The sequence below is a fragment of the Calypte anna genome, chromosome 1 (assembly GCF_003957555.1).
Source record: "Calypte anna isolate BGI_N300 chromosome 1, bCalAnn1_v1.p, whole genome shotgun sequence".
NCBI lineage: Eukaryota > Metazoa > Chordata > Aves > Apodiformes > Trochilidae > Calypte > Calypte anna.
Window position 1 is genome coordinate 74,426,812 of NC_044244.1, and position 27,087 is coordinate 74,453,898.

The 27,087-nt window shown below is 42.9% G+C and overlaps 1 protein-coding gene across 5 annotated transcripts in view; it reads right to left on the bottom strand.

The window, feature by feature from the left end:
* Positions 1-27,087, bottom strand: part of PHLDB2 (pleckstrin homology like domain family B member 2) — an 84,160-nt gene that overhangs the window by 49,639 nt on the left and 7,434 nt on the right. For 2 of the 5 annotated variants that reach the window (XM_030447591.1, XM_030447587.1), the window contains 2 exons: positions 8,662-8,771; positions 4,056-5,404 (listed from right to left, as the gene is read on the bottom strand). In XM_030447591.1, coding sequence (XP_030303451.1) covers positions 4,056-5,404; positions 8,662-8,710 — 1,398 coding nt within the window. In that variant the 5' untranslated portion in view covers positions 8,711-8,771. Of the gene's footprint in view, positions 1-4,055; positions 5,405-8,661; positions 8,772-11,663; positions 11,681-15,010; positions 15,029-17,453; positions 17,524-27,087 lie in introns of those variants that run through there. The other 3 variants (XM_030447582.1, XM_030447606.1, XM_030447598.1) reach the window with 3 other exon arrangements.

Below are 27,087 nucleotides of genomic sequence, written 5' to 3' on the forward strand. Positions count from 1 at the left end.
GTTTTTCTCTGTTTCTAAGGGCGAGCTTCAGCAATAGCTAAGTCTGACTCTTGCTTGTGAAAAGCTTCTATAAACATCCCCACACCATGATGCAATGTCCGGCCAGCTGGGCTGGAGGGGAAACAGCAGCAGATTGTGACCCTCCAGCCCTGCTGCCTGAAAAACCCTGAGAGAGACCTCCTGCCATCTCCCCTGCTCCCACAGCCCACCAGTAAGGCAGGAGGGATGGCAGCAATGAGATCTTGGGTTTTTCCCACTCCTCAAGTCACAGAGGAACAGACTGACAGAACAGAAGTGGCACCAGCCCTCAGCCAGTTTGGGAAATCAAAAGGCAAATCAAAAGAAAGAGAGAGGGAGAAACACCAAATCCTACAGACAGAACCTACATGTCTCTTTTGTCTGGTCCATGGGAACCAGAACATAAAAATTCAGATTTTTAAGTAATTTAAAAAAAAAAACCCTGCAATTTATATTTCCTCTATTTGTACTATTTTTTCAAATACTCTGTTAATTTTCTTGGTCAGTGACAGCAGAAGATTTGGTTTCATATGCAGGTTGTAGCAGCAGCTCAAAATACAAAGTTTCAGAGGGGACTGTCACTTAAAATGAGAAGTACAAGTAAAACTCATAGAAGAATTTACACGGAAAAAAAAAAAAAAAAAAAAAAAAAAAAAAGAGAAAGAAAGAGAAAGAAAAAGGGAAAAAAAAATGAAAGCAAATAGAAGAGACCAAGGGTGGATACTAGGTAAGACCACAATGTGTACACCCTTTTACTTTAAAAAAATCCAGAGGCCAGCATGAGCTATCAAACGCAACACCCCGAACTTGCTCTGTGCCAGCAGGATAGCTACAGGGGCACTGCTGGTGCAAAAATGCTCTTCACTTTGTATTTGGGCTATAGAACAATCTAAACCTTTAAAAAGGAGACACATGTTTCTGAACAAGTTCTCCAAGTAGCATTAGCCATTAGCCAACAGTTTTACCATCCATGGGTGTTTGGTTGGTTGTCCACCTCATGTTACACAAGGTCAGGGAAAGCTGCTCAGTCTGGGTACATAAAAATGATGTTTGGATAAACCAGTTACTAGATCCACACAGAAGGACACAAAAACCCCAAACCCAAAACTGTACAGGCCCAAAAGTACAAAGAGCTGATATAAGGATTTTTATTTTATTTACTTTTTAATATATTCCTTTCTTTCAGAGGTCTGAAAACCTGCTTGTGATGATCTTCAGAGTCTCAAACCCTTGAAAGGAGGCACTCTCCCAATATTCAACTCTTCCACCAGATACCTCTAACAAGGGATTAAGCATCAAACAGGATACTGAACAGAAGATGAACTCAAGCAGGAGGAAGTTCCTTCATGTTTAAATTATATGCAACACACAAAACTTCATCTATTTTCAAAAACTTTAACGTGCTTGGAAAAGCAGTAGGCAAATTCTCCTTTAGACTTGAGGGTAGCATTGTTAGACAAGAAAAAAAATCAGAGGAAGAAGGGGAAAGTAGTCACATTCAAATATAAAGCCAGAACAATTTTTAGCATTACTGAATATTGAAACAACCTGATGCCTTCCATCCCTTGCTACAAACACACACACACAAAGCTGTTCTCTTTGAAATACAAACACTCTACTGTGTTGTCTTTTATGACTGATTAGCTCAGGTTTTACAGCATTACTGTCTGGAAAACCCTTTGATAAGAAGTAAACACCACTTCACACACACCGAACACCAGGACTAGGGAGGAAGGGTGGAGATTTTCAAGGGGAGTGGAGGAGAAGCAGGAAGAGAGAAAACAACCTGCCAGTGTTTCTGCTGATGCTTCCCACTTCTGGGTTCACAAGCCCCAGAACCTCTTCTAAGCTACTCAGTCATCTCCATCATAGCCAGGGGAGATCCCTTCACCCTAGGGAGCCTTCTCCCTCCTCTCAAGAAGCCACAGCTTCTGGGGGGAGCTGGTGGAGGGTTTCAGGGGTAGGTAGGTGAGACAGGAGGGAGAGATTTGAAAGGTTTACAATCCTATGTCTGAACCTGCTTGAAGGTGAAGCTCAAAATGGGAGCTATGGCCCAGTGCAGGCACCAGGCATTACCGGTGGTCCCTGACAAGCACCCGCTGTTCCCGCATCCCACTGCCCCCACTTCTGCCTCCAACACTTTTCACTCTGCCTTGCCCAGAAAAGGAACTCTCATGCAAGCTTGCTGTCTGCATGCAAACTAGACAGGCTTAAGAGCATCCTGTCCCCAGGGCAACTAGGGAATCAGGCCCATCCAGCATGGTTTCGTGAAAGGCAGGTCCTGCTTGACCAACTGGATCTCCTTCTATGACCAGGTGACCTGCCTGGTGGATGAGGGAAAGACTGTGGATATTGTCTACCTGGACTTCAGTAAAGCCTTTGACACTGTCTCCCACATCATTTTCCTAGAGAAGCTGGCAAATTGTGGCTTAGACATGTGTACTCTTAGCTGGATAAGAAACTGGCTGGACAGCCAAGCCCACAGCTGTGGTGAATGGAATTAAATCCAGTTGGCAGCTGGTGACATGCTGTGCTCCCCAGAGCTCAGTTTCAGGATGGTCACGTTTAATACCTTGAATAATAATCTGGATGAGGGCATTGAGTTCCCTCAGTAAATTTGCAGGTGACACCAAGCTGGGAAGGAGTATTGATCTGGATAAATAGGACAAGGTCAACAGTATGAAGGCCAACAGGGCCAAGTGAAGGGTACTGCACTTGGATCACAAGAACCCCAGGCAATACTACAGGCTTGGGAAAAGTGGCAGGAAAGATGCCCATAGAAAAAGGACCTAGGGGTGCTGTTTGGCACCTGGCTGAACATGAGCCAGCAGTGTGCCCAGGTGGCCAAGGCTAACAGCAACCTGGCCTGTATCAGGAATAGCATGGCCAGCATGAGTTGGGTAGCAATTGTTCCCATGTACTTGGTGTTGGTGAGGCCACACCTTGAGTGCTGTGTTCAGTTCTGGGCCCCTCACTACAAGAAGGACATTGAGCTGCTGGAGTATGTCCAGAGAAGGGCAATGAAGCTGACCAAGTGTCTGAAGAACGAATCTTAGAAAGAACAGCTGAGGGAACTGGAGCTGCTTAGCCTGGAGAATTCTGAGGGGAGACCTAGTGGCTTTCTACAACTACCTGAAAGGAGGCACTAGTAAGGTAGGTGTTGGTTTCTAGGAGGACAATAAAATCAGTACAATATGAGTGGATGTTAACCCACTAAGTGGGTGAGACAGACTCTGTAGTCCCTGCAAAAACTTTTTTCTAATAAATAGTAAGTATTTTCTCAGGGGCTGTTTCACTATGAAACTGTTTCAACATTGTTTGTGTATTCTCAAGACCTTTTTCCTACTCAAAAGTTGCTTCAAAGATATATGAATTCCACTGTGCTGTCAAGTTGAATCTGGAGCTGAAGCTGCATGCGCTGCTTTATGCTGACAAGAACCAAAGACAGAAACTCTGTCCCTCTTGGCTCCTCTCCATTTCAGGAAGGGCAGAAGCAAGGAGCCATACATTTTAATGTAAAATAGTCAGAAGGAAAACCCACAACCAATCAAAGGAAGCTCTGATGATGGATGTTGAACCCACACCAATGTATACCTGACTCTGCAGCACTGCGCACATGACTTAGAGTAGCTTATATAGCGGAGACTCCTTTTTTTTACCCATTTACCACAAAGTGAGTAAGTAGTACCTTCATCTAAAACAAAAAGTGCTGGATCCCTACAGAGCAATTTGTGGATTTTATGCACATAGACATTTTAACAGAGCCCACAGGATGAATGAACAATTTACATGGGTTCCAATATTTTTTTAAGATGGCTGGATGGTCTTCTCTATCCTTTTACAGCAGCACGCTCTTTCAGCATTTAGTTTCATGGACTGCAATAATACACAAAGATTCTGAAGCAGACAACATATGAATGTCAGAACAAAGTGGCTTATGCTTTGCTGTACCCTTATGATGGCTAGATCTGGAATGGATTATTGTGCAAATGCTAAATTGCCATGAAAAACTAAGAGGAAAAGAAAAAAAAAAATACCAGCCGTTCCATCTCCTGCTCCCGAAGCCGCTCTTCTCTCTGCCTCCTGTGATAGTCCATGAGATCTTCTCTTCCCGAAATTGAGCTAATGCTGTTCTTCCTCTCTCGCATGGATGTTTGCAGTGAGTTTGGTGTCTGTCTGTAACTTTCCAGATCTGTATCATCAAGTTCCACGGAACTGGTGGAAAGGTTTCTTCGGACAGAGAACGACCTGTCAAAATCCACCGGGGAGAAGGAACTACTGGGACTTGTTCCTGAGAGTCCAAGTCTATCAAAATCATCAGAAAGATAGGGGGAAGAAGGTGCTAGAAGCATTTTTTTAGCAACTCGAGGGCTTGCAGGAATGCTAAGAGTTGAACCCATGTAGGGATTATTCCCAGGGACAGAATTTGCATGTGGTGAAACCCCTGAGCTGCAAGAAGAAAAATTCAGGTAATTATCAGCATCTAAAGCATTCTGAGGTAGATCTTTTTCTCCAAGTTTTTTTCTTTTAATATTACCCAGAGAGCTTCTGGGGGGCAAACTTAATGGCACCATCTGGCTTTCTGTTGATTTATAAAGTCTGGGTAGGGAACGACTGTACATTCCCATGTGACTTAGAGATCCACTGGAGTATTTCCTAGGCCGTGAACTCAGAGTCTCCATCATAACATCCTTGTGTTTCACTGGTTTTATGTGAAGGGCAAGGCTGTCTTCAGTATTCATCCTCCTGACTTGCTTTGGGCTAGAAGGCATGCTGGCTGCCCCTGAATTGCTAGCAGGTGAAACCATCAGCTCATTCCCTGAGCTTCCATTCCACATGGTCAGAAGAGAGCCTGAAATCTTCTTCGATTCCAGTATTCCTGGGAAGTAGAAATTGTCATAGGACTTGTTTTTCTGACTATACTTTGAGTAATGAAACTTATCCATGTGTCCAAGGGATTTTTCATTTTCTCTGCTGGCATGAATATCAAAGTCTGTCCTTCCTAAACTATACCCACTGAGGGATGGAGATGTGCCCGATATGGAACCCAAATGCTTTACAGAGATGCTTTTATCTGGAAGATATGGGCTTTCACAGGGGAACTGCTTGCCTCCTTGGATTTTGGTAACAGAGTGTGCGTTTTTAACACTGGAGGATGGATTTGGTTTAACTGGCATAGGTTGTGACAGGGTTAAATAAGAGCCAGCATAGTCTCCATTTGTTTTAAACTTGAGACTTGATGAATATTTCCTTGGGTTGAGGTTTTCCATGATATCCTGGAGACCATTTTCAAGGGAATTTGCCACAGAACCCTTTCCCAAGCTAGCATTTTGTAATTCCATCTGGTTTTGTGTGTGGCTATACTCTGCCATAATCTTACTGGAATCTGTAAGGAAGAGAAAACAAGAAAAAAAGAGTTTTAGCAAATAAGTAACCTCTCACATGTGTATTACTGCACATTAACTTGAAAAGAAAACTTTTCCTAACAATTACTGTGCTTATAATAAACATGTCTCAGATCATTAAGGAGGGTAGAGGAGCATCATATTTTCAATTCATATTTAAAACCAGCAACTCAGTCAGAAAGAGGAGAGCCTCTTTCTTGGGTGCCCTGTATATTGCAGGACTCTGTGGCTATACCTTTATAATCCTTAAGATGTCCATCAAGTAAGGAAGAATTGCTGTCCTGATGTTTTATAGCCAAGGAAGAGAGGTACAGAGAGAAGAAGCAAAAGATGAGAGCCAAGTTAAGAACTGGATACAGGTCTCCTAAGATTCAGAGCACAGGACATAAGGTACTGCTCTGGACCACTTCTTATCTTAACCTGTGTAGCTATTGCATCCAGGCCCCAAAATACCAATTACCTCAATTCAAAGCTCAGTAAGAGTCATCTTTCTGCTTACTCTATGCACTGTTACGCACAGCTTCATGGAAGAATACAAAACTGAGGCCCATTTTCCAAGGTGTTTCAGTTCGGTGCTCATAAAATACATATTGTAACTGTATCTGCAATAAGAACTTTACTTAAAAGAGAGCCTTAAAAAAGTATAATGCTATACTCCATGACCTCATAAGAAACAGCACCACCACACTAAAAACACTGTCAGGGACTTAAGGTTCCAGGTCTTAATGCTTGTTCAGAATTATAATCTATATTCTGAAAGAGGACATAAACTAAAAAGCCTTTACTATGCTGAATGCTATTGTTCAACAATGTGTCCATCCTGCCTGCAGTTCTGAGTCCTACTTTGTCAAAAGCAGAGAAAGGGATTCATCTCCTGACAGCCTCAGTCACTGCAGAAGATAAACAGGACCCCCAGCAGGCTTGCACTGAGACCTCAGTTGATGTATAAATGGTACCATTAACATTTAGAGCAACTGCTTCAATGTGCTATGTTGTTTCTCAGAATAATAAAGCATTCTTCAGACTCAGTTCCTGTACTGCCAGAGAGTGTTGCTTCTGAAACTAAGGGTAAAATCTATGATTTATTCTTGGCTGAGTCACATTTCACCTGTGATTTCAGCCATCATGTGAGAAAACTAATCTCAGCTTGAAGCTTGACACTTGGCATGAAAACCTAACATCCAAATGTGTAAAGTGTCTTCAAAATCCTTAGAGGCAACACTTTAATCCTCTCTCAAGTACCACTTCAGACAATTATATGAACCCAGACACAAAACTTAGATTCCCACCCCCCCACCAGAGCTGGTATGATCTGGTTTCAATGAGGATCACTACCTTCACATATGACATGGAAAGTGGCAGTGCATTATCTGAGCAGGTCCTTGCTTCTGAAACCTTCCTTGCTAACAAGGCAAAATCCCTTGGAATTCATTACTGTCCAGGCAATTATTCAATAGACCTCTGTCGCTCAGGCTTCCTCTTTGCAAACTGTGGTAAGTCTAAGCACATTCTCCTCAGTTCTTAAGGAACAAACCCTGAAGTTTAAAAACAAAGGCAACAGCAACCTTCATTAATTAAGTAATTGAATAGGCAGAAGATAAAAGGAGTCAGTATTATGGGAGAGGAAAATAAAAAATACAAAACTCTGTATTGAACATGTGGACCTGGCTAAGTATGTGTTTATCAAAAGATCTGCTAGTTATCAGAAACAGTAACTTGGAGCTTCAAAATCTTGTCTCAGGTTTATTACTACACAGAATTTAATATTTTTGTGCTTGCTGTGATTTTATTTGCTGTAATTTTAGCATGTTTGCTATGGTGATACAGCTATATAAGTTGCCTTTGAACCAGTAAGTTCACAGAGCTCTCCATCAGACCACCACCACTGTGAGCAGAGAAACTGCAGTTTCTTTGTCATTTTACTTGACTTTTTTTTTTTAAGCTATTTTCACAGCTTTTGATCAAGAGCAATGGCAAGTTCATGTAAACAAAAGGTGGAACAAGATCCACGTTCATCAGAACTCTTGTCATGATAAGACAAGACGATTCCCAGATGATTTCTGGAAAAGATCAAACATTCATCTTGTGAGTGGTATTATGAGGAAGAAGAACAAGATGTAAAAGTTACCAAAGAGCACAGATAAAAAGCACAATGTATATAGCCTGTATACTTATTTTTCCACTGTGGAACAGAATCTAATTTCCATCCTCATCACTCTTTCTCCTTCCCTCTTCCAAGCCTCTCTTAAAACTAAAAACTGATCTTATATCAAGATTTTACTGTCTAAATTATAACTGGAACACAGCTGAAGTTCAAATGCTTTTCATAAATTCCACTAACTCCTATATAAATAACTGAGCAGACACATTAATGGGACATGGACAATTGCTTATTAGTCCCTTGCAACACCAGTAGGGCACGTTTAATCCTACAAAGACTGGATGCTGTTGCCAGAAAACAAGTCAGCTCACGGAAACTTTCAAGCCTGGTCACCACAGCAATGAAGGCTTCATTGTACTTGAAATCCAAACAAGTACAGTAAGAAAAGGTCACAATACCTTCATGTAGCCACTCAGATTCAGCTGTTCTCTCCTACACCTTATGTCGGTTCCTCTGCCTTTTCATTTCCGGTGCCACAGTACCCGCAATTACATGGTTAAATCCCAGCTGGACTATAGCACATGTTTAACTGAACCCTAGCTGCTTCCCACAAACCAGATCTTGTTTATTTTGTGTATTTCTAGGGTAATATTTAGAATGAGAGTTTACGAGTGTGCCAGGATGCACATCCCAGCCAACCCTGCCTTCGCGTGCAGTTATCAGGACCGGGGCCACGGCGTTCCCTGAACCCATCCAGCCTCCAGCTCAGCCTGAGCTTTTGTTTGGTAACCTTCAGCATGCAGTACAAGGCTCGTCTGTTTAGAAAAGTGTAAATAAACTCTCTCTCTTTTTTTTTTTTCCCCTCATTCCTTTTCTTTTCTTCCATTCTCAAGTTGTATAGCTGGGGGTCACTGATATCTATTCCAGCCAGGCACTAAACTCTTGGGGGAGGGCTGGCTGGCTGCAGTGTACCCAGCCCTGGCCTTATTTTGGCTGATGAAATGAGTTAGACATGGAATAAGAACAGAGCACTCATCTTATCTGTGTGTCAGAAGAATTAAAGGACCAAAATCGATAACAAATTCTGAAATACCTCAGTCCACTCAGAAACAAACTTCACATTTATTAATTGATTACCTGATCCAACATTCTGAAAGGAGGAGATGTTATTTCTGTTCGGCATCATATTTGTCTTCTACAGGGTGGTTAAAACAAAGCTAATTTGAGTGATCCAGATAGATTCTGACCTGCAAATAAAGTAACAAAATAATTTTTTAAAAAGCATTAAGAAGTGTATTCTGAGAATAATTTTCAAGTGTGCAACACAGACCAAAATTAGCATTCTCAGAGACAAAAAATTAGCATCAAAGACAACGCAATAAAAAGTATGTTAAAAGCTGTTTGGAAAGGGCAATCCATCTTTAATGTGGATGCTAAGAACAAAACCAACTGCAGTTGTTTTACCCATTCAAAAGCCCATATCATTTGATTTGATAACTGACCATTATCTCCGTTCCTGATTATGAAGGCAGTTACTAGTCACAGCTCCTGAGTTTTGTCTGAGTTTCTGTAGCTTCCATAAGAAATCATTAACAAGGTTGGACTTTTCTGCAGAAGATTTTATATTTGAAAGTCTACAACCCAGTTTCAGCCTACACAACACCAGCATCCTGTAGTCATGAAGAAACCTATGCAAAAACAGGCATGAGATCCAAAACACAAAAATGTTTTTGCATGCCATGATTTCTCAGGTTTCACAGAGGCCAGACTAGGAATCCAAGGAGATTCTTTAAACTTTGTTTAAAAAAAAAAAAAAAATTGATACAGCTACAGGAGACACTTGTCTTAAGTGAAACGCCAAAATTAAATTCCAGCCACTAAAGACTAAAATTAAATCCAAATAGATCTCTAGTGAGTTGTTCTATAAAAAGATTTATTTTTTAATATATACACACATCTGTTTTTAAAAGGTTGACAAAAAAGCTCTAAAAAAACCTACAGTAAGTGACAAAATTAATGGTGACCATCTGTAGGTCCTCTGAGCTTTAACTCTGGGCAAGCAAATAGAAACGTAGCAGAAAAACAAGTGAAGAATAGAGACAGATGTCTGGGGCAGTCTAGAGCCGAGCAACCCATCTAATTAACTGCACTCATCACAGCTGCAATGTTTCAGGTCTCTGTTGCAAGGACTTTCCTTGCCATGCTTTTTGATGTTATCCTCTTGGGAGGACAGCCCTGGGAGCAGGGAGCTGGCTGCTAATCCCTGCAGAGGAAAGCTCCTTCACTGTGACCTCTGAGCTTCTCCCTCACCTGCTTCCCCTTAGGTGCTCTCCAGCAGGGGACAGGCCTTGTCTGCTCCCCAAGGAATCCCCCTGTACTGGTCTCACTTTGCAGTGCTTTTTTCTTTCTCTGCAGGTATCATTTCCTCACTCTTAAGGAGAGAGTTTCCACCCCATGGTGCCCTCACAGAGAGAGAGCTGGGCTTCACCATGACAGCCTCCTCCAAGAGCATACAATCTACTGTTCTCCAAAACCTGTGCTGCTCTCAAAGGGGTCAGGATGAGGAGGGACACCCTCAGACCCACTATGTCTGCACTCTCCAGCAGAGTCCTTCACAGAACTGGAGTTCTCCAGAGCAGAATGGTGGGCAACAATCCAGGCAGCTGATAGCTTTTCAACCCAGATTTCTTGCTCAACAGGTTATTCTGTTGACATGAAACATTTACCATCCTTTTTATCCCAATGGATCTTCCACCCCACAGTGAGACTCCTTCCTTGATTCATACCAGCTTGCCTCACACCTTCACAACTAGAAAGCTGTGCAGCATCCCAGGCACCTTTCTTGCCAGGGCTGGGGGATGCCTGTGGACCCCCAGCAGGGCTGTGGCTGACAGGCATCTGACCCTGGCAGGAGTTAACAGAGGTTCTCCCACTTGCCAAACAGGCTCTCTGGCTTTGTCTGCCTACAAAAAGTGAAGGGCTAGGGTAGGAATCCTGTTAAAATTGCTGCTGTGTTGCTGTCTTGCCATATAGCGTGTGTAATAGCTATTAAATATACTGCACTTCAAGTGCAGAGCTCCCTAGGAAACAAGTAAAAATCAAACTTTTCAGGACATATCCAGCTTGACTCGGATGAGTGACCCTCATCATTTCACTGTTCTGTGACAAAAGTACAACCATATAATCAAACACAGATCTAAATTATGGACAACTTGGAATTAAAAGACAGAAAAAAGTGTTCCTTTGAAAGAAATTTAAATACCATTAGTTTTCCTACAGCTTTAGCATTGCTGCTTTATGATTAAAGCCATTGGCAAAAATCACCAAAGAAAAAACCCAAACCCATCCTTTCTATTCAATGAGAAGATGGCTACTGCTTAATCAATGTGACAAAGAATAAAGTGAGAACAGCTGAGAGGGGAGGGTATCTATCTAATTGAAATTTCAATCTTCAGTTTGGTTTAGTGAGTACCTGGGTTTGCTAACAGCTGAAAGGAAGAATGTCTTTTCTATGGTTAAACATTTATATGGTTTCAGTTCAAGAACTCATTACACATCTCTCTTCTTAGAGGACGAGAGATCAGAGAAGTTGCTACCTAGCAGCTATGGGGGGGAAGAATTTTCTAAAACTCTGCTGTAAGCATGAGCAAGGAACAATTAATAAGCAAATTAACAGCTCACACCCAACAGTTTGTCTGTTCACAAGAAATTATATTCTTTTAGAGGAGGGTTGTACAGGGCCTCATCCAGCAACCAGTGAGGCTGACTCTTATTACAGAGCACATGCCGTGCTCTGCCTTGGCTGGAACGAAGCAAAATTATTTCATCTGGGATTTATAAAGTCATCTGAAGTGAATGTATACAGAATTACCAAATCATGCTTTGTCTCTACAGTGCCCAGGCCAGATTAAATTTTGTTTCACTAACGACCAGAAGAAACAGTGATTCACGACTCAAACAGGCAGCGAGTCAAACAATGGATTCCAGTTTTGAGATATTAATACACAGGGTGTCTTGACAGTAAAAACTCCCTTTCCTTGACACAGAAGCCTAGGGCTGCAGCTAAACCAAGCCCCAGGTACAGCTTTTTCCAGCATTTAGTCTGCTGAGGGCAATGTTTTCTAAGGACAGTTTCTCACCTCTTCCTTTACCTCTGCCTGGGCTGATAACCAACTCCCTTCAGCAGTCTACTGTGGCACTCACTTTGCTCTTACATTGCAGACTGAGGGGTTTGTGATGCCTGAAGTATTGCTGAAGTGCTCCTCTGACTGAAAATAAATAGTCATTTTTAAAACAACCTCTCATCTCTCCTTTAAAGCTTTTCTGCTCTTCTTCGTTTCTTCATTTTCAGTTTCTAGAAAAAACACATTATGAGTGGGTCCTGGCAGCTCCTGTTCCTAACACTTCTCTTTAGGAACTCCTACAGCATCATGCAGCCATCCACAGAAAACAGATGTTTTCCCCAAGTGATGGAGGGCAAGGCCAAAAATCCATCCACTGCCACAGCTGGCACAACATCATTTGAGTTTCATTTTTTCAGAAACAAGAAAGTTTTCAAATTATTAGGGTCTGTTTTAACTGTTCCAATAAAATACATGTTGTTCACAAAGTAAAAAAGCCTACATTTTCCATCCTGAACTAAATTTGGTGAATGATTGCTGGTAGCTTCGGTGCCCAGAGATTTAATTTTCCCATGGTGTAATACACCTAAGTGAATGAATAGACTGATATATCACATTGATATACTTTATCCCTGTATGACTGAGGACAAAGCACATGGCTCCTGATTAAATCAGGCCTGCTTTTCTCCTTTGACTTTGTTATTTGCAAACAAAAGTCCTGATAGGTTTAAATGGATGGGAATGTAAAACACACTGGGATCTACAGTATAACTCCAAAAAGCACTCAAGTATAAATCCATTTTAGCCCAGCACCCTAAAGCCTACTCTCAAACCAAAGCAATATATTCACAGAAAGGCACCTGCATTATTTCATGGAGGTTCTGTACCTATAAATCAGTGACTGGACACATCCTTAAGAGAGTCCACAGCCATCTTTGCCAAGAACCGGGCAACTTGGCAATGATGCTATCTAAAAGTCACCTTAAAAATCCTTCTTTATTTCCTCCTCCTCCTCCCCCACAACACAATATACTAGGCTTAGAGCTACAGCTAATTTCCTGCTAGCATAGCCCTGAAGCCAGCTCAGTCCCTGGCTTTTCATAATGTGGGTCCTGCAATCCATTGGTCCCTGTAGCAGAAGTGAGTGCAAGGTCTAGTTACAGGCACAGGGAGTTCTAGTTCCCAAAGCTCACAGCTTGGCACCTTCACCAATACAAAATAAATGAAAAATCAAATATCCAGATTTGACTAAGTCACTCCCTCATAATCCTGCAGGTTTCCGATGAGGAAAAGGGAGAGGCAGAGGAAGTCCCTCTTATGGCTTATCTCTTCCTCCAAGAAATTATCCTGTTGGATACTGGCGAAGGAGCAAAAAAAGGGCAACACAACAGCAATAGAAAACACCCTAAATAACTTTACTTCCCTCATAAACCACATCTCTTTTACAGGAATAACTACCCCAACTACTCTAAACATTGCACTCAAATACGACATTTTTAATTATTCTGTCCTTCTGTATAAGTATGATTCTCAAATACTTGATAAGGATTGATGTTGAAGGGTTCAAATCAACTGCTCTTTCCAGTAAAAAGAAACCATGTAATCATTTTAATCCGGTCATGACAACTGAAAATTTTAAATGCACATTAAATATGAAAACATTCATTACCATGTAAACCCTATAGTTTTTTGACTACAAGTTGAGATTTAAAACACTGATATAAGAGACTTCTGAGTGTGTCCAAATAAAAATGACAGTGAAAATGTTGAAGCTTTATAAATTTTGTGCCATAATAGCTACTCTTACCTGAAATTGAAATTGTTAAAGTACACATATCAATGAATCCAATCTAATTCCTATGTACTGGGTAAGACAAAATGTTAGACCATTTATCAGATTGAATTATTTGACTGGACATCAGTGATTCTTCCTTATTTTGCAGCCACGCAAGCAACCGCTTCATCTGGACTGAATATGAACTATGTTGAGGTAAGGAGAGTCAATTCCTTTCTGCCCAAACAAAAGCCGCCAAAAGGTAGAAATGTATTAGAAGAGATTTCTGTTAAAACAAAGAACTCCTTTCTTCATGCAGAAAAACGGGACTGGCAGAGGACAAGCCATATGTCAAGTCATATTCATCTTCCCTATCCTGGCACCTTTATGGTATTTAAGCTTAAGAGTTCAGTTATCTGACCTAATAACTGATTTGTTTTATGCCAGTAATGATGAGCTCTCTGGTATTATTCTAACACTATTTCATTAACTCCTCTCCTATTGAGAATTTGAGCATGCTAAAAGGACTTGCAAATTGAGACTTAAAAAGTTCACAGATACAGCAAAAAGAAAGCTTGGCTGGTGGACTATGATTGTGTTCTACTGTGCAGATTAGCAAGCCCCAAACAAATAATATAGCTACAGTAGCAATAAATGTACATAAATATTCTAGACCAATATAATTCTTACTCCTGAAGCCCAAGAAATACAGACTTTCTTCATCCAAAATTTCAGGAAGGGGGTTGGGGGCTGAGTGAAAATCAAAGATGAATCCAAATTCATCCTGTACAGGAGCAGAAATTCTCACTGTATAGAAGCAGAAAGACTCTAAAGAAATCTTTCTCCTTTCCCACCTGACATGATTAACTTGCCTCTAGGGTGCCCCTAAAAAATTCATCGAGAGCTTGCCTTAGCCAACAGGTAAGTCCTAGAAAATTTAAGTATCTAGAAAAACTAATCAGAGCAGCTTCAAAGTTCATCTACTCCCTTTTCCTTTTTTTGGCCTTCTTGGATGTCCTTACCATTTTTTTCCTATCTGTCTCTTCCATTTCTCTCAGGCAACCTTTGCCCAAGATCTGCTCTCCTCTGTGCTGATTTCTTTCACTGCCACTTTGTGCCTGTCACTTCCTTTCGTTACTCAGTTCCCTCCAGTGCCCACTTATTCTGACAGTTTCTGTCTCTCTGATTTCATTTGTCCATTTCTCCACAATTTGTCTCCTTCCTGAGATGCTTGCCCCATATTTCCAAACGTCCCCTCCAGCTCTTCAAACGCTTCTTCATTCTCCAGCACTCTCGGGGCAGTGAGCATGCCCCCCAGACTAAATGCTTCTCATCACACTTGCTTGGCAAACCACATCATGACAGTGACAGCTCAAGTGCCATCCTCCCTGGCTGCTGTGCTACTGTGCCATGGGCCTGTCTGCTCAAATACAGGGCTGCATTTGTCAGCAAGTCATAAAATCATACAATCCCAGGACTGCGCTCCCTCAAGCCAGGAAGGAGGTGCTATACCTTCAGTCACATCATTTAATATAATTAAGGCAGTTAAACAAAATGGTTCTTTAAAAAAAAAAAACAAAAACAATCCCACCTGCATGAGCCTTGAGTCATTAAAACGAGCCTGGTCACTTTTATTGACTCCTGTGCTACAGTCTCTGAGGGATCTTCTTCAGGGGAAAACTCCTCTTGGATTTCAGTCGCATTTCGGATGTGCCCCACTAGCCCAAAACAAAGCCTACTGGGGCATCACCTCCTCTGAACACCCAAAACATGGCATCATCTTATAGCTGTTAAATTAGTGCTAAGGGAAGCACTGTATGCTATACTGGAGTTACTACACATCAGAACTGTTTGCTTTAAATTGAGAGAATACACTTCATGTGCAGTGAACACAGCAATAAGTTTTTCAGAAACAATAATCAGCACTTCCCCCCCACTTTCATTATTTCAGCCTTTCTCTGGATCTATAAAAACAGGTGAGATCTTTCCATCCAAACCCCTTTATTCCTTCTTAATCAACTCTAGCCTCAAGGTAGACCTGCAATCTTTACCTCAGCCATCTTCTGCTTCCTATCTAAAACCAAAAATTCTCCAAATTTTTTCATGATGGACTTAGTTCCTTCCATACAAAGGTCAACTGGTATCTTTGCATACTTTCAAGGAGCTAGTTGCTAATTGTATCTGATAAGCACAGACAGGCACTGATACAGAAAAAAAGGAAAATATGACTATTCTTCCTGTCCTGGTTGCTGCCAAGCTTTCCATTCCCTCAGTGAAAACATGGACACACAAGAGTTAATATAACATTTCCCTTCCATTTTATGGAAGGGAAATAAATTTCTGGTCTGGAAATGTAACTATAAAACAACCAAAAATGGTACTACTAGCTCTGGAAATAATTCCCTGTTATTATTTGACTGCCTTAAAAGTATGTCCTCCTCTTCTATCCCCTTAGCACAGGCCTAACCCTTCCCCTGACAGCAAAACTAGGCACTCTTCCATGATATGATAACTTCACCTCCTTTCTCTCCTACATTGCTTCCTTCTACTGTAGGAAAGCAAACCCATCCTCCCTGGTGATTCCCTTTGGCACTCCCATGCCCTTCCTCTCCCACGTCTCTTCCTTTCCCATGTTAATACCTTATATCTGGGGACTGTATCTATAAGAATACAGAGAAAGAAAAAAAAAAAAACTGAGAAGTTTGCTAAAAGTGAGAACTTGTAAAATTGCCTTTCTTGTCTGCTTCTTTTCCCAAAAGGGAGGGAATGTGTGGCACAAAGGCAAAAAAATCACCATGGCATTCACTGGTACCATGTCCCCCCAGCTGGCCTGGAGACACAGATGTGGAGGATTTGGGCATGTGCAAAGTCAAAGTGTGTAGACAAGATGATACATTGACAAGATGAGCACTTGGGGGCGGGGGGAAGGAACTGGGGACAAAAGCCATGTGTTTAAGATCAGGCAAGCACTCAGAGGCAGAGGCAGAAAGCCCACCTCTTGAGCCTTTATGTAAGCACAGCCACTCTATTTACACTTCCGCACATGGGGAAATTCCTCAGGCAGCTTTGGGGCAGGAGGGGAAGGAGCGCAGACTGTTAGTTTCCAGCCCGCCCCTCCTTTTGCTGGTGGGTATCAGGTAGCTTTCCAAAAAGGCTCCTATCTCATCTCCAAGGTGAATTTACCATCGAGCGTGCGGCTCCGGGCGACACCGAGGCACGCCCTGGCACCGGCTGTTGACAGGGCTACAGGAGGGGTGACTTACTGAGCTCTATCGGGGGGGACCGAGTCTAAAAACCCTTTGATTTCCGCAAGCCAATCAGACGGAATGCCGGATTCCTGTTGCTAAACTCCAGCGATGCCGAGACGGCATCCATCGCCAGCTCAGCCCGAGGAGAAACCCATCTCCGCTGGGCACAGCAGCTCCTGCACAGCAGCAGGCTTTAAAAGCCACCGGCTTAACAAAGAAGCGCGGACAAAGAGCCCTGTCCTACCTCTTCCCCTCCGCCAGGTAGATTATTGACGATGGAAAAACAACCAAAGACGAACCAAAGCCCCGCTGTTCCTCCCTTGCCTCGCCGGCCCACGGACGCCCCCGCCGCCGGCCGGGACAGAGGCTTTGTTCGCCGGCGGGGACGCGGCAGCGCCCGCCGGCATCGGGGGGAAACACCCGGACAAAGAGGGAGAGGAGGCTGGCGCCGAAAGAGACACGGGGCGATGGCTGCAGGGTCCCCGCCGAGTCGGGAGGTAAAGGAGAGGGACTCCGCCGCTACCACCCGCCAGAAACGTGAAGGGGTCGGGAGGTCGTTGGCACAAACTCGCCTAAAAGTAGCGAAAAAAACCCCAAACAAACCAACGGGCGACAGCTGTGAGCAGCTGAGCTAGCGTCAACTCGGGCTCCGCATACCCGGCGGGGACCTTCTCGTCATCCCCGCAGGCAGCCCCGAAGGGCTCCACCGAGAGCCGAGCAGTCCCTGCCGCCCAGGAACACGGAACCCACCCCGCGGGACGGCTCTTTCCCCGGCCGTGCACTCACCGCCTCCTGCCGCCTCTGCCCCCCGCACATCCCGCTGCCCTCCCGGCTGCCGCTGCGATCACCGCCGCCGCCGCCTCCTCTGCCCGCCGCCACCGGGAGCCGCCCCCCGCCCGGCTGCCAGCACCGCCCCGCACAGAGCCGCGCCCGCCCCACGGCGGGGCCGGGGCGTGGGGCACCCCCGCTGGCGGAATGGTTCGCTCCCCGCAGTCCGGGGTCGCGGGAGCGGGGCGCCGAAGGGCAGCAGGAGTGGGGGGGAAAGGGGAGGGGGGATGGCGATAGAGGAAGGGAATGAGGAGTGGGAATGAGGAGTGGGGATGGGAGGGTGGGCGGGTGAAAAGGGGGAAACCGGCGCAGAGGTTCCCATAGAGAGGTGGGGGGCTCGACCGAGGAGGCGGCGGGGGGCTCGTCGGGGCCGCTCCGGGGGACGGCTGCCGGGGAGGGGGGGGCGCCCCAGGCGTTTGGCGATCCATATATATGAATCGCCAGGGAATTTCCTGCCTGCCAGATTAGCTGAGCAAACAGGGCGGCTCTGGGAGGGTGCGGGCCCGGTTTTCCTTGCCTGGGGCTGGGGGTGCGTTTACCTGCACCCTTCCGTACTCCTCCTCCTTACCCGCCTCGTCATCTTCCCCGGGGGAGCCGTGTTGAGGAGGGGGCTGCCCTCCACCTTCCCAGCTACGAAGGGGAGCTCAGTTGTTCCCCTGCCCTGGTGGGGCATCCCTGCCATTCACCCCAGTGAGTGGGGTCACACCTTGCTGCCATCTGCCAGAAGCCTTCCTGCAATTTAGTCTCACTTGGAAAAAAAAAGCATATCCAGCTGTGTGTGAACACATACATGTGCATATAGACACACAGGGTCCCCAGAAGACCCCCATCCAGGCCCCTGTGCATCAGCCAAAGATGAACCAGCATTTTGCTGTCCCAAAGCAGGGTAGCAGGCTGGTGAGCCCATCCAGGCATAGCTGGCAGGGCTTGCAAACCAAAGCAAGTGTACAAACCAACACCAGCTTGGCAAAGCATAGATGCCCAAGAAGCCTGGTGTCCTTCTCTCTCCAAAAGCACGTACAGCTTCAGCTTGGTAAAGAACACACCAGCAAAGAGAGATGCGAGCCTGCCAAGAGGACTGTGCTCAGGGCAGCGAGCCAGAGTATCCTGCATAGTGATCTTGATTCGTGCTGTGTGGCCTCATCACTCTACCTTTCCCCATTTGTTTCCCCAGGAGGAAATTGGGGGATTGCTGGGTGTACCTACTGCACAGGGGGTCCTGCAGGGAAAGCTGAAGCTCAGGTGGCTCTCAGCAGATGTCAAGGGGTAGCATGATTTCTGGCTGTTCCCACTTGCCATGGGGAAATGAGGTGTTGTGAACTGGTTCCTCCCTTGCCCTATTCCAGGGGATATTTTATTTGGCTAAAGCTGTTCCTTTACCGCAATATAAACTTTTTAATAACTCCTTAAAACCTGGAATCTTAATAGCAACACCCATGTTCCTGAGAATATTCATTAAAAAAATAAAAAAGGGCCTTGGCTGCCCTGGTGTTGAGTGTAGTTTCCTTATATTAAGAGAAGATGTCGAAACTAATTAATCTAATAGGCCAATCTGTAGTTGAGCTTTTCTGCTGTTATGCCCCCACAAACTTCCAAGTACTTCATTTACCACTTGTTTTGAACCTGGCTCTTCTGTTTTTTTCACTGAAATAACAAGGAATGCACACAGAAAAACTAAGGGTGTCTGGGTGTAATGAATGCAGAGTTAAGGACATGTTTACAGCTGGAAAAGGGAGAATGGCTTTTAACCCTGCAGCAGCCAGAGCCAAAAGTAGCCAGCCTTCCCTTAGCCTCACATGATCTTCCTTTTCCTTTTAAGTGGAAAAAGCTGCAAAGAACAGTCTGCAAAAATGTCCCCAGAGAAACTGATGCCTAATAGTGCAGAAAAAAAATAACTTTGTACTTGTGGTTAAACTGTTACTCTGAAGGACTTCTGATGTGCGAGCTGAAATGTTCCTTTAGTTAGTTCTTACACAGTAGGTGAGGTGGCAGCAAAGCTGGGTCAGGCAGAACATGTGTTTCCCGTCATATATGTACACTGGGAAAATGTTATCTGAGTCAGTGACATCTGTTTCTTGGCAGCAGAGTAGACAAAAATAAGGAATTTCTAAAAGAACAAGAGGTATTCAAAACCAGCCATACCAGAGGCCCTAGTATAACTCAATAAGTTGGAATGTCTAGCAGGCAGGGCTCTGGAAATTTGAAAAAAAAAAAAAAAAAAAAAAAAAAGCAAGCAGGAAAAAAAAAAAAAGCTCTTTCTTAGACACTTTATGAGTAGGAAATACTTAAAAATTAGCAAACAAGTGACATTCCAAAACCTAAAGAGAGCTAGCTGAAAACTCTTGCTGGAACAAAAGAGACAATACTTCTGCTGAATAAAGTTAAGAAAAAGGGTATGGAAACTTGCACAAGGGGTACAAGTCATAGCTGGGTTGAACAGCCCACCAAACTAGCTTTAACTGCTTTCATTACAGTTGTATGGCTACCCCAACTGTACTTCACATCATAAAGGCTTTTGAGGTTCTCCACCCCTGAGCATACAAGCATGCCCAATAAAAATTTAGTTTCCATGGTAATGCATATAAGTAGAAATCAAATGTTGGAATGCTTGCAAAAAGCGGGCTTGAATCAGAAGCATTGAAAACAGTAATAAAATACTTCACTTGTGTGGTTATTTTTCCTTCCTGGTTATGCAAGCAGAGCACTGAAGTCACCCCTGAACAGGCACCCACAATCACATCCTCTGCATTACCTGGTCCCTGGCCTTTATAGATTTTATCCACATCAGGTGTGGACATGACTGCATTGCTGTCAAGTGAGCCAGAGCCCACAGCAGGGAGTTGGTTGGGATTTCTGCTACCTACAGGAGGGAAGGACAATACCCAGCCTAACAAAATGAGTTGCGATAAAGCTACCTGTTGATGACTGGGTGTAGCTACACCCAGTCTTTTCTTTAATGGCATAACTGGTCTGGTTTCTTCCTTTTCCTGCCTTAACTATTCATTTGGGTTCCCAACCAAGTTTGTGACACTCTTTGGTGGGCTGATGGAGACCGAGAACATGACTCTGGTGAAACCTCTTCCCTCCCTGAACTTCTACTTCTGAAAAAGCTCCAAAAAGTACTTGCTTTAGAGTGTTCCTGAGAAAAGGAACAACACAGATCTGAGCATCTGTGCTTGAGACCTAACCTTTCTTTCTCAAACAGGCAAAACTAACATACCAATGGATTTTTATTAAATTGCACCCTTTTTGAACAAACCTGCCACAACAAACAGGGTTGTAAGGATTCAGAGCTTTTCAGCATATAAACAGCATTTTGAGCCACTGCCTCTGAAAAAACCCAGCTGTTGCTTGTCATTGCAGACTAAAACTACTCAGTTTTGTATAGCTTGAAAGTAATAACAGTGCTCACAACTAGGACTTCTGGTGAAACTTCAAAGCAAGCTGTGATTCTTCTGTTGTAACTTCCTCAAAAGACATTCTGAGGCTCTGTAGCAGGATGGATTGTAGGTACTGCAGGAAACTTGATTTTTAAGGCTCATTGTGAATCTCTACAAAATCAAAAGGCAACCTAAAGGGCACTGCATTCATCAGTACCATTCTGGTGAAAAAAAATCACACCCAGTAGTTACACTGGTCATCCAAGTTAAAAATCTGTTAATGCAGCACTCAGTAGACAGATATATAAAACAATAAAAAATAATATAAACTGAGGTTCAACCAGTAGAGTGTTTCTGTGACTTGGCCTGAAACCTTTTTAAATTGTCACACAAGAGCTATCAAGAAGAAACTGCCTGAGGAAAATAAGTTACACGAGTAATCAAATCTTATGCCTCAGGGCACAAGTCAATTGCTGGAAGGGTCAAGAAAGGAATTTCCTCACCCTCTTCCTTTGCACAGTTGTACACAATTAACTAGGTTGTAATTGCAAAGCAAGGAAGTGGTTAGGTTTTGCATTCCTCTGAATCATCAAGTGCTGGGCTGCTTCTGTAGCTGAATCCAGAGCTTAAGGGACAGGTTTGGTAGGTGGGTTTTGTTGCACTTCTGTCAGGCTCTGGCTACGTTTGCAGTGCAACTGTGAGGTCTGCTCTTCCTGATGCTGATTGTAGCTCAGACTGTGGTTGCACAGCAGAACTACCATAGAAGTGTGGGATTGATTAATTCAGGTGGTTAGTTTTTTTTTAATAGCAAGTACCTACCTTAAAAATGTCTCTATCAATGAATTGCACAACTCGTAATGACTCATTTAAGTAGTGCCAATGTTGTAGCCATAGTGGCCTAAAGATATAAACAAGACTAGATTTGTTGGAAAGGTAAGCATTTTTTGTTAAAGCAACTAGTCAGTTTAGTGCAAGACAAGATCATGCCATTTCTTCTTACATAGAACATTTTAGAAACCAAAAAGCATTTTTGCTAACACAGGCCAGACATTACTCTGTTCAAATCACAAGAGCACTACCCTATTAGCTTGTGTATGGCTATCTGTCCTTGCAGCTGATTAATTGCTTCCCCTTGCTACAATCAGCATGCTGCTGAGAATTGGGGGGGGCTTAGGGCTTCATTAGCCAGCTCTGATACTGCAGCTAAACTTACTAGAGTGTTACTAAAGTTTTTCTGTACACAAATACATTCTTGGTATAAGAGCTGTGAGCAAATGTTGAAAGCTGCAAGCACTAGGTCTACAGGCAAAACCTTGGTCCATGCTCCTTGGAGATGTTAAGTCAGGAGGCAAATGGCTGGCAGAAGACAGACTGCAAATTATGGAGCTACTCCAGTAGTCTAATTATAGTCTCAGATAAAGGCAGCTAATTATTTTGTACTCAGTGGTTGGATACAAAGGTATCTTCATCCTGCAATTGCCCCTTCTATACTTATCTTCCTCACAGCAAGCAATGAGCTGATTCCTAAGTGCCCATACACATCTTAGTTTGGGGCCTTATGAATTACCTCTGATGCCAAGCCAGGGAAGTTTTTTGTTCTCCTTTGGTCTCAACCCTTATTTATCAAATCTGAATGCAGAAATCTTTTCTACACCTAACGAAGTGGTGGGTAATGTGTAGAAGATGGTATTTTCTTTCATAGGAAATTGAAAGGAATCTAAAAGCATTTAAACCACTTGCCCAAGCTTACCCAGAGGAAGCAAGGTGTGGAACACAAGAACCCAAGACAGTACTTCTATTTCACAATTAATCTGTGTAAAGACAGATCTCTGTGTTGAAATAAATGCTCATGTTCTTCCTGCAAAAAATACCCTTCTCCTTCAGGTGGAACTCAATTAATTACTAAAGAATCAAGACTAAAACAATGCTTTTCTACCAAAAGGAAAGATGATAGACAAAACTTACTTCATTCTGTTCAGAGTCATTTGAGCTGGGATTGATGTAGTGACTTTCATAAAGGTAAAATCTCCACCTAACAAACTGTAGATAAAATATAACCTCACAACTGATTAATGAAGTTGCTTTTGCTAACAAGTTTTTATATGTGCATCGAGTAGTTGGTTTTTTTTCTCTCAACAGATGGCCTCCAAATGTGAAATTAAGTCCCATTAGCAGCACAAAGAATGACACAGTATAGCTACTACTTTCATGCACTAAATGGGGCAGACTTAGATGCAGAGATATATTTTAGTCTTAGCTATTGGGGATTTTTCTTCAAATACAGACAGGATTAAAAGCAACTGAAAAATATAAATTATAATCACTTTTTCTGTTTGTAGCCTGTACACAAAACTGATTTAAGGGCTTAGACACAATATGCAAAACCCAAAGATAAACATCCTGAAAATGTACTAATGCCTAATGTAAAATCAACCTAAATGAAAATAGTAGGCAAGTGACAATCCCACCATCTAACCTCCACAATATACTCGCATCCCTTCAACAAAACCCTAAAAATATAGTGGGGTAGGGAAGGGGCTGCAGACTCAAATATGTTTGAGTCCTGTCGGAATGTGCAGGGGAAGGGGGAAGGAGGGTGAGCATCTCCCCACGGGTTTTTTAACTGATGTGTGCTGAAGGAATCTGTCTCCTGAGACCAGAACAGCTTCTGTACCAAAGAGCGTGTTGGATTGCAAGGCACAGGAGGACACATACAGCTTGCATATGCCCACTGCCAGGTTAATCTATATCCTGTTACTCCCTTTCCCATTTATACCAGGCCCATTTTGGGTTACTTTGGGGAATAACAGGGGACCATCCCACTGGTAATGCTGTTTCCCTGTGCCTGCTGTTGGGTATACCACCTTCCTCATGGTAGGTGTACTGCCTGCAGGGAGGCTGCAAACTGCCAGAACAGTTGTGGACAGCCTAAGTTTACTCAAAGGAAAATAAAGTATTAGGCTACTTGAAAATCCAAGTTTCACACCTCTCCCTGAGGTGGCTAGGGCCCCTGCATTTTAACCAGAAGCTCAGACTTCATGGGGCAACACCTCAGCTAATGGCATTATAGTAAACTGAAAAGCAAACTCAGCCATTACAGAAATATGAGAAGTTTTGAAATGGTACTTTACAGGAGCTTGATTGTGTAAAACATGCTAATTTGTGTAAATATTCTTGTCTACGTTGCTCACCTGAGAGCATCTACCTCCATTCTGCATTGCTGTTCTGGCAGCCTGAGTATCCTGTTTGCCAAGAAGCTGTAGATATGTGCTCCAATCTGGGCTTGCACCACTGTGGGCATGACACCACGTGTGCACTTCCAATGAAATTCCCACTTACTGATGTAGGATTAGGCCCATGAGAAACAATAAAATCTGCATGCTGATCCTGGAGTATCATAGGAAATTAACACATGACAATCTTTAACATGTTGGTTTAATAAATTATAATTTTGTACTGTAGTTTAAAGACCACTGTGAAATCTGAGATAGCAAGAAGCTGGGGGTGGTCTTACTTCTTTTCCATAATGTCTTGTTCACACGCTGTGGGTTTTTTCCTTCCTCTTTGTGCTGTTGGAACCTTAAAACAGTTGGGGAGGCATCCCAGTGTCCAGGAGCAACAACATGCATTTTGGTTGCAAGCTCCCCAGGCCCTCCTGTAAAAGTAGAAATCCATTCTAACCAAGATGAGAAATCCACTATCTTAGTAGCACGCTTTGCTGACAGGACATAAATTAGGTAACAGTATGAGAAGGGGGACACAAAAGTGGCCTGTAGGAGCCAGGGAATCAACACATAAAGAGAGGAAAGGGCTGAGAGAGAATCATCATTAGGCTCAGGAACAGTGTGTTATTAGTGTGCTTTTTTAAACCTCAGAAGTTGAAGGGGAGAAAAATGTTTCTTTATGCCTCAGATCTCCTCTTTAGTTAACAGAGGTTTCAGGTTCCACCTCCCCCCTGCCATTTCTGGAGAGGCTGCCAAGTTTTCCCAGAGCTAAAAGCAACAACTTTCTGCTAAAGGTTACTTCATGCTTCTGGTATTAATCTAATAGGAGGCTAGATGGGGAGGAGGGGGAAGCAGCAATGAAAGCTGATTTCCTGCCATGCAGTGGGAAATCCATAGAAAATTCAGATGTAACACCAATTTTAACAGCTGGATGGCTACTTAGGCTTTTACTTGCTGTAGGAACATGTAACTGCGTACTTTTCATGTTATTGTTGTTGTTATAAAAAGAACACAGCCATCAAGCAAAAGGCAGAATTAAACGAAGGCTTGCAGTTCTAAATGTCCTGATTAAACCATCCTATCCAACTATGCTGGAAATACCAACAGTTTGCAAATATTCTCTCATTTCTGTTAATATTTCTAATAAGAATGTTAATGGAAACAGAAAATACACAAGGAAATTGTTTTGCTTATAAGCACTTCCACAAATATTTACTTGGGAAGTGCTCCAGTAACCACTTTGAAAAGAGTCTTAGCGGGTTTGATAATCATGCTATCTGAAGATTGAAATTAAACTCCCTGATGGAGGTGAAAAAAAAACATAGGAATGAGCAGATTGTGAATACTCAACATATAAGTCAGAGACAATGGTCCTGTAGTACTTCATGGCCATATATAACATATACTGAAGAACTGTTAGCAGCACCTCTCTCAAGTGTGCAGCAAGCCAGTGGTTAACTTTTTATATTCACCCTCCCTTTTCTGGATAAGTCCCTTACTAGAAAAGGTTTGACTATTTATTCTAATAATAATTGCTGCGAGTGTGGTGCCCAGAAGCGTAGTCCCTTATTTTGCCTATTTAAAAAATGACTTTTTCCTCCTTTCATGCTTTTTGCTCAGCCTTTGCTCCACCTGTTTCTCACACACCATATGGCTCCAATCACGACACATTGCAGAAGATTTTTCTACACTGATGCAAAGAAAGCTTAATACAGCACACATGCTGAAAGAGAACCCTGTTTTGTAGCTGAAGCTGGGCTGTAACTCGTTTGTGCATGCTGGGTATACTACTAGGAAGGACCCTTACTGCACATTATCTTGATGATAAAGCCTTACCTGCCCACTGGAGCATGGGATCAGCAGAAGATGGAACCTGTTTTTTTATGTCACTAGCTGCAGCCAGCTGTTAGACTGAAAGTGTTAATCACCATTTTCATCAGTCCCAGGCTTGCATTATGCAAACTGCCAGACTCAAAGACTCTCATGGGCAGTGATGGCAGGAAAAGCCCCGAGGCTAACACCCAAAACACAGAGTAGAAGCTATGCTGTGTGAGCTTAGAGGCTTCTCCTGGGGCAGATAAACACAGCCCTGGAACATTTGATAGCTTCAAGTACTGATGGGCAGGAGACATGAAAAACTAAAGCCTTGAAAACAAGTGAGAGAATGAGAAAAGTTGCTGTGGATATCACATTAGAAAGAAGTTTAAAGAGCTCAAGCTTCTTAAGGGTGTAGTACTGCTGAAAAGGCAGGGACACCTAAACAGAAAACTGTTTCCAATTATTTATTATGTGTTCATAAACCCAGGACATTATGCACAGTTTTTAAGTCAACAGGACCATTGCTGTTGCTCTCTCTGTACTCCAAAAATTCCAGCGGGTATCAGGTTTTCCTTGTAGTGGAAGAAACTGGCAGAACTTCAAAGACTTGATAACAGCTTATTCAGAGAAAGGACAGTAGCAGTCATACTTGACTATTAAAAATGTTCTTTTCACCTCTACATATATATGTATATAATATATATTTTTTAAGAGAAGCTGGATAGAATTTGGCAATGTTTAAAACGGTGCCAGTTGTATCAGGTCACAGCTCAGGCAAAGAATGTGAAAATGTAGCTGCACTGGAATTTGTTTGGGAAAGGCTATCTAACAGCTCAACTTTCATCAAATATGCTGTGGCCAGCGACTACAAGAACCATGAAATCACTGAGCACAGTTGGACAGCTTTTAAATGACTGAAAAACTGAAACAGAAATTTTGAAAAATAGGGATATATGAGTACTCTATTTATTTCTTTATTTGAAGGCACAGACATTGCCCAGCCCTGATAAATATTGTCTTAAGAGCATGGACATTCTGAAGAACCTAAGAAACGGAGTGAAAAAATGTTGATTAAGTCAAAATAAGCCTTTAATTTATAATTTGATCTGGCACATTACATATTTTCCTTTGATGGACAAAGCCAGTTCAAACAATTCTCCCTCAGCCTAA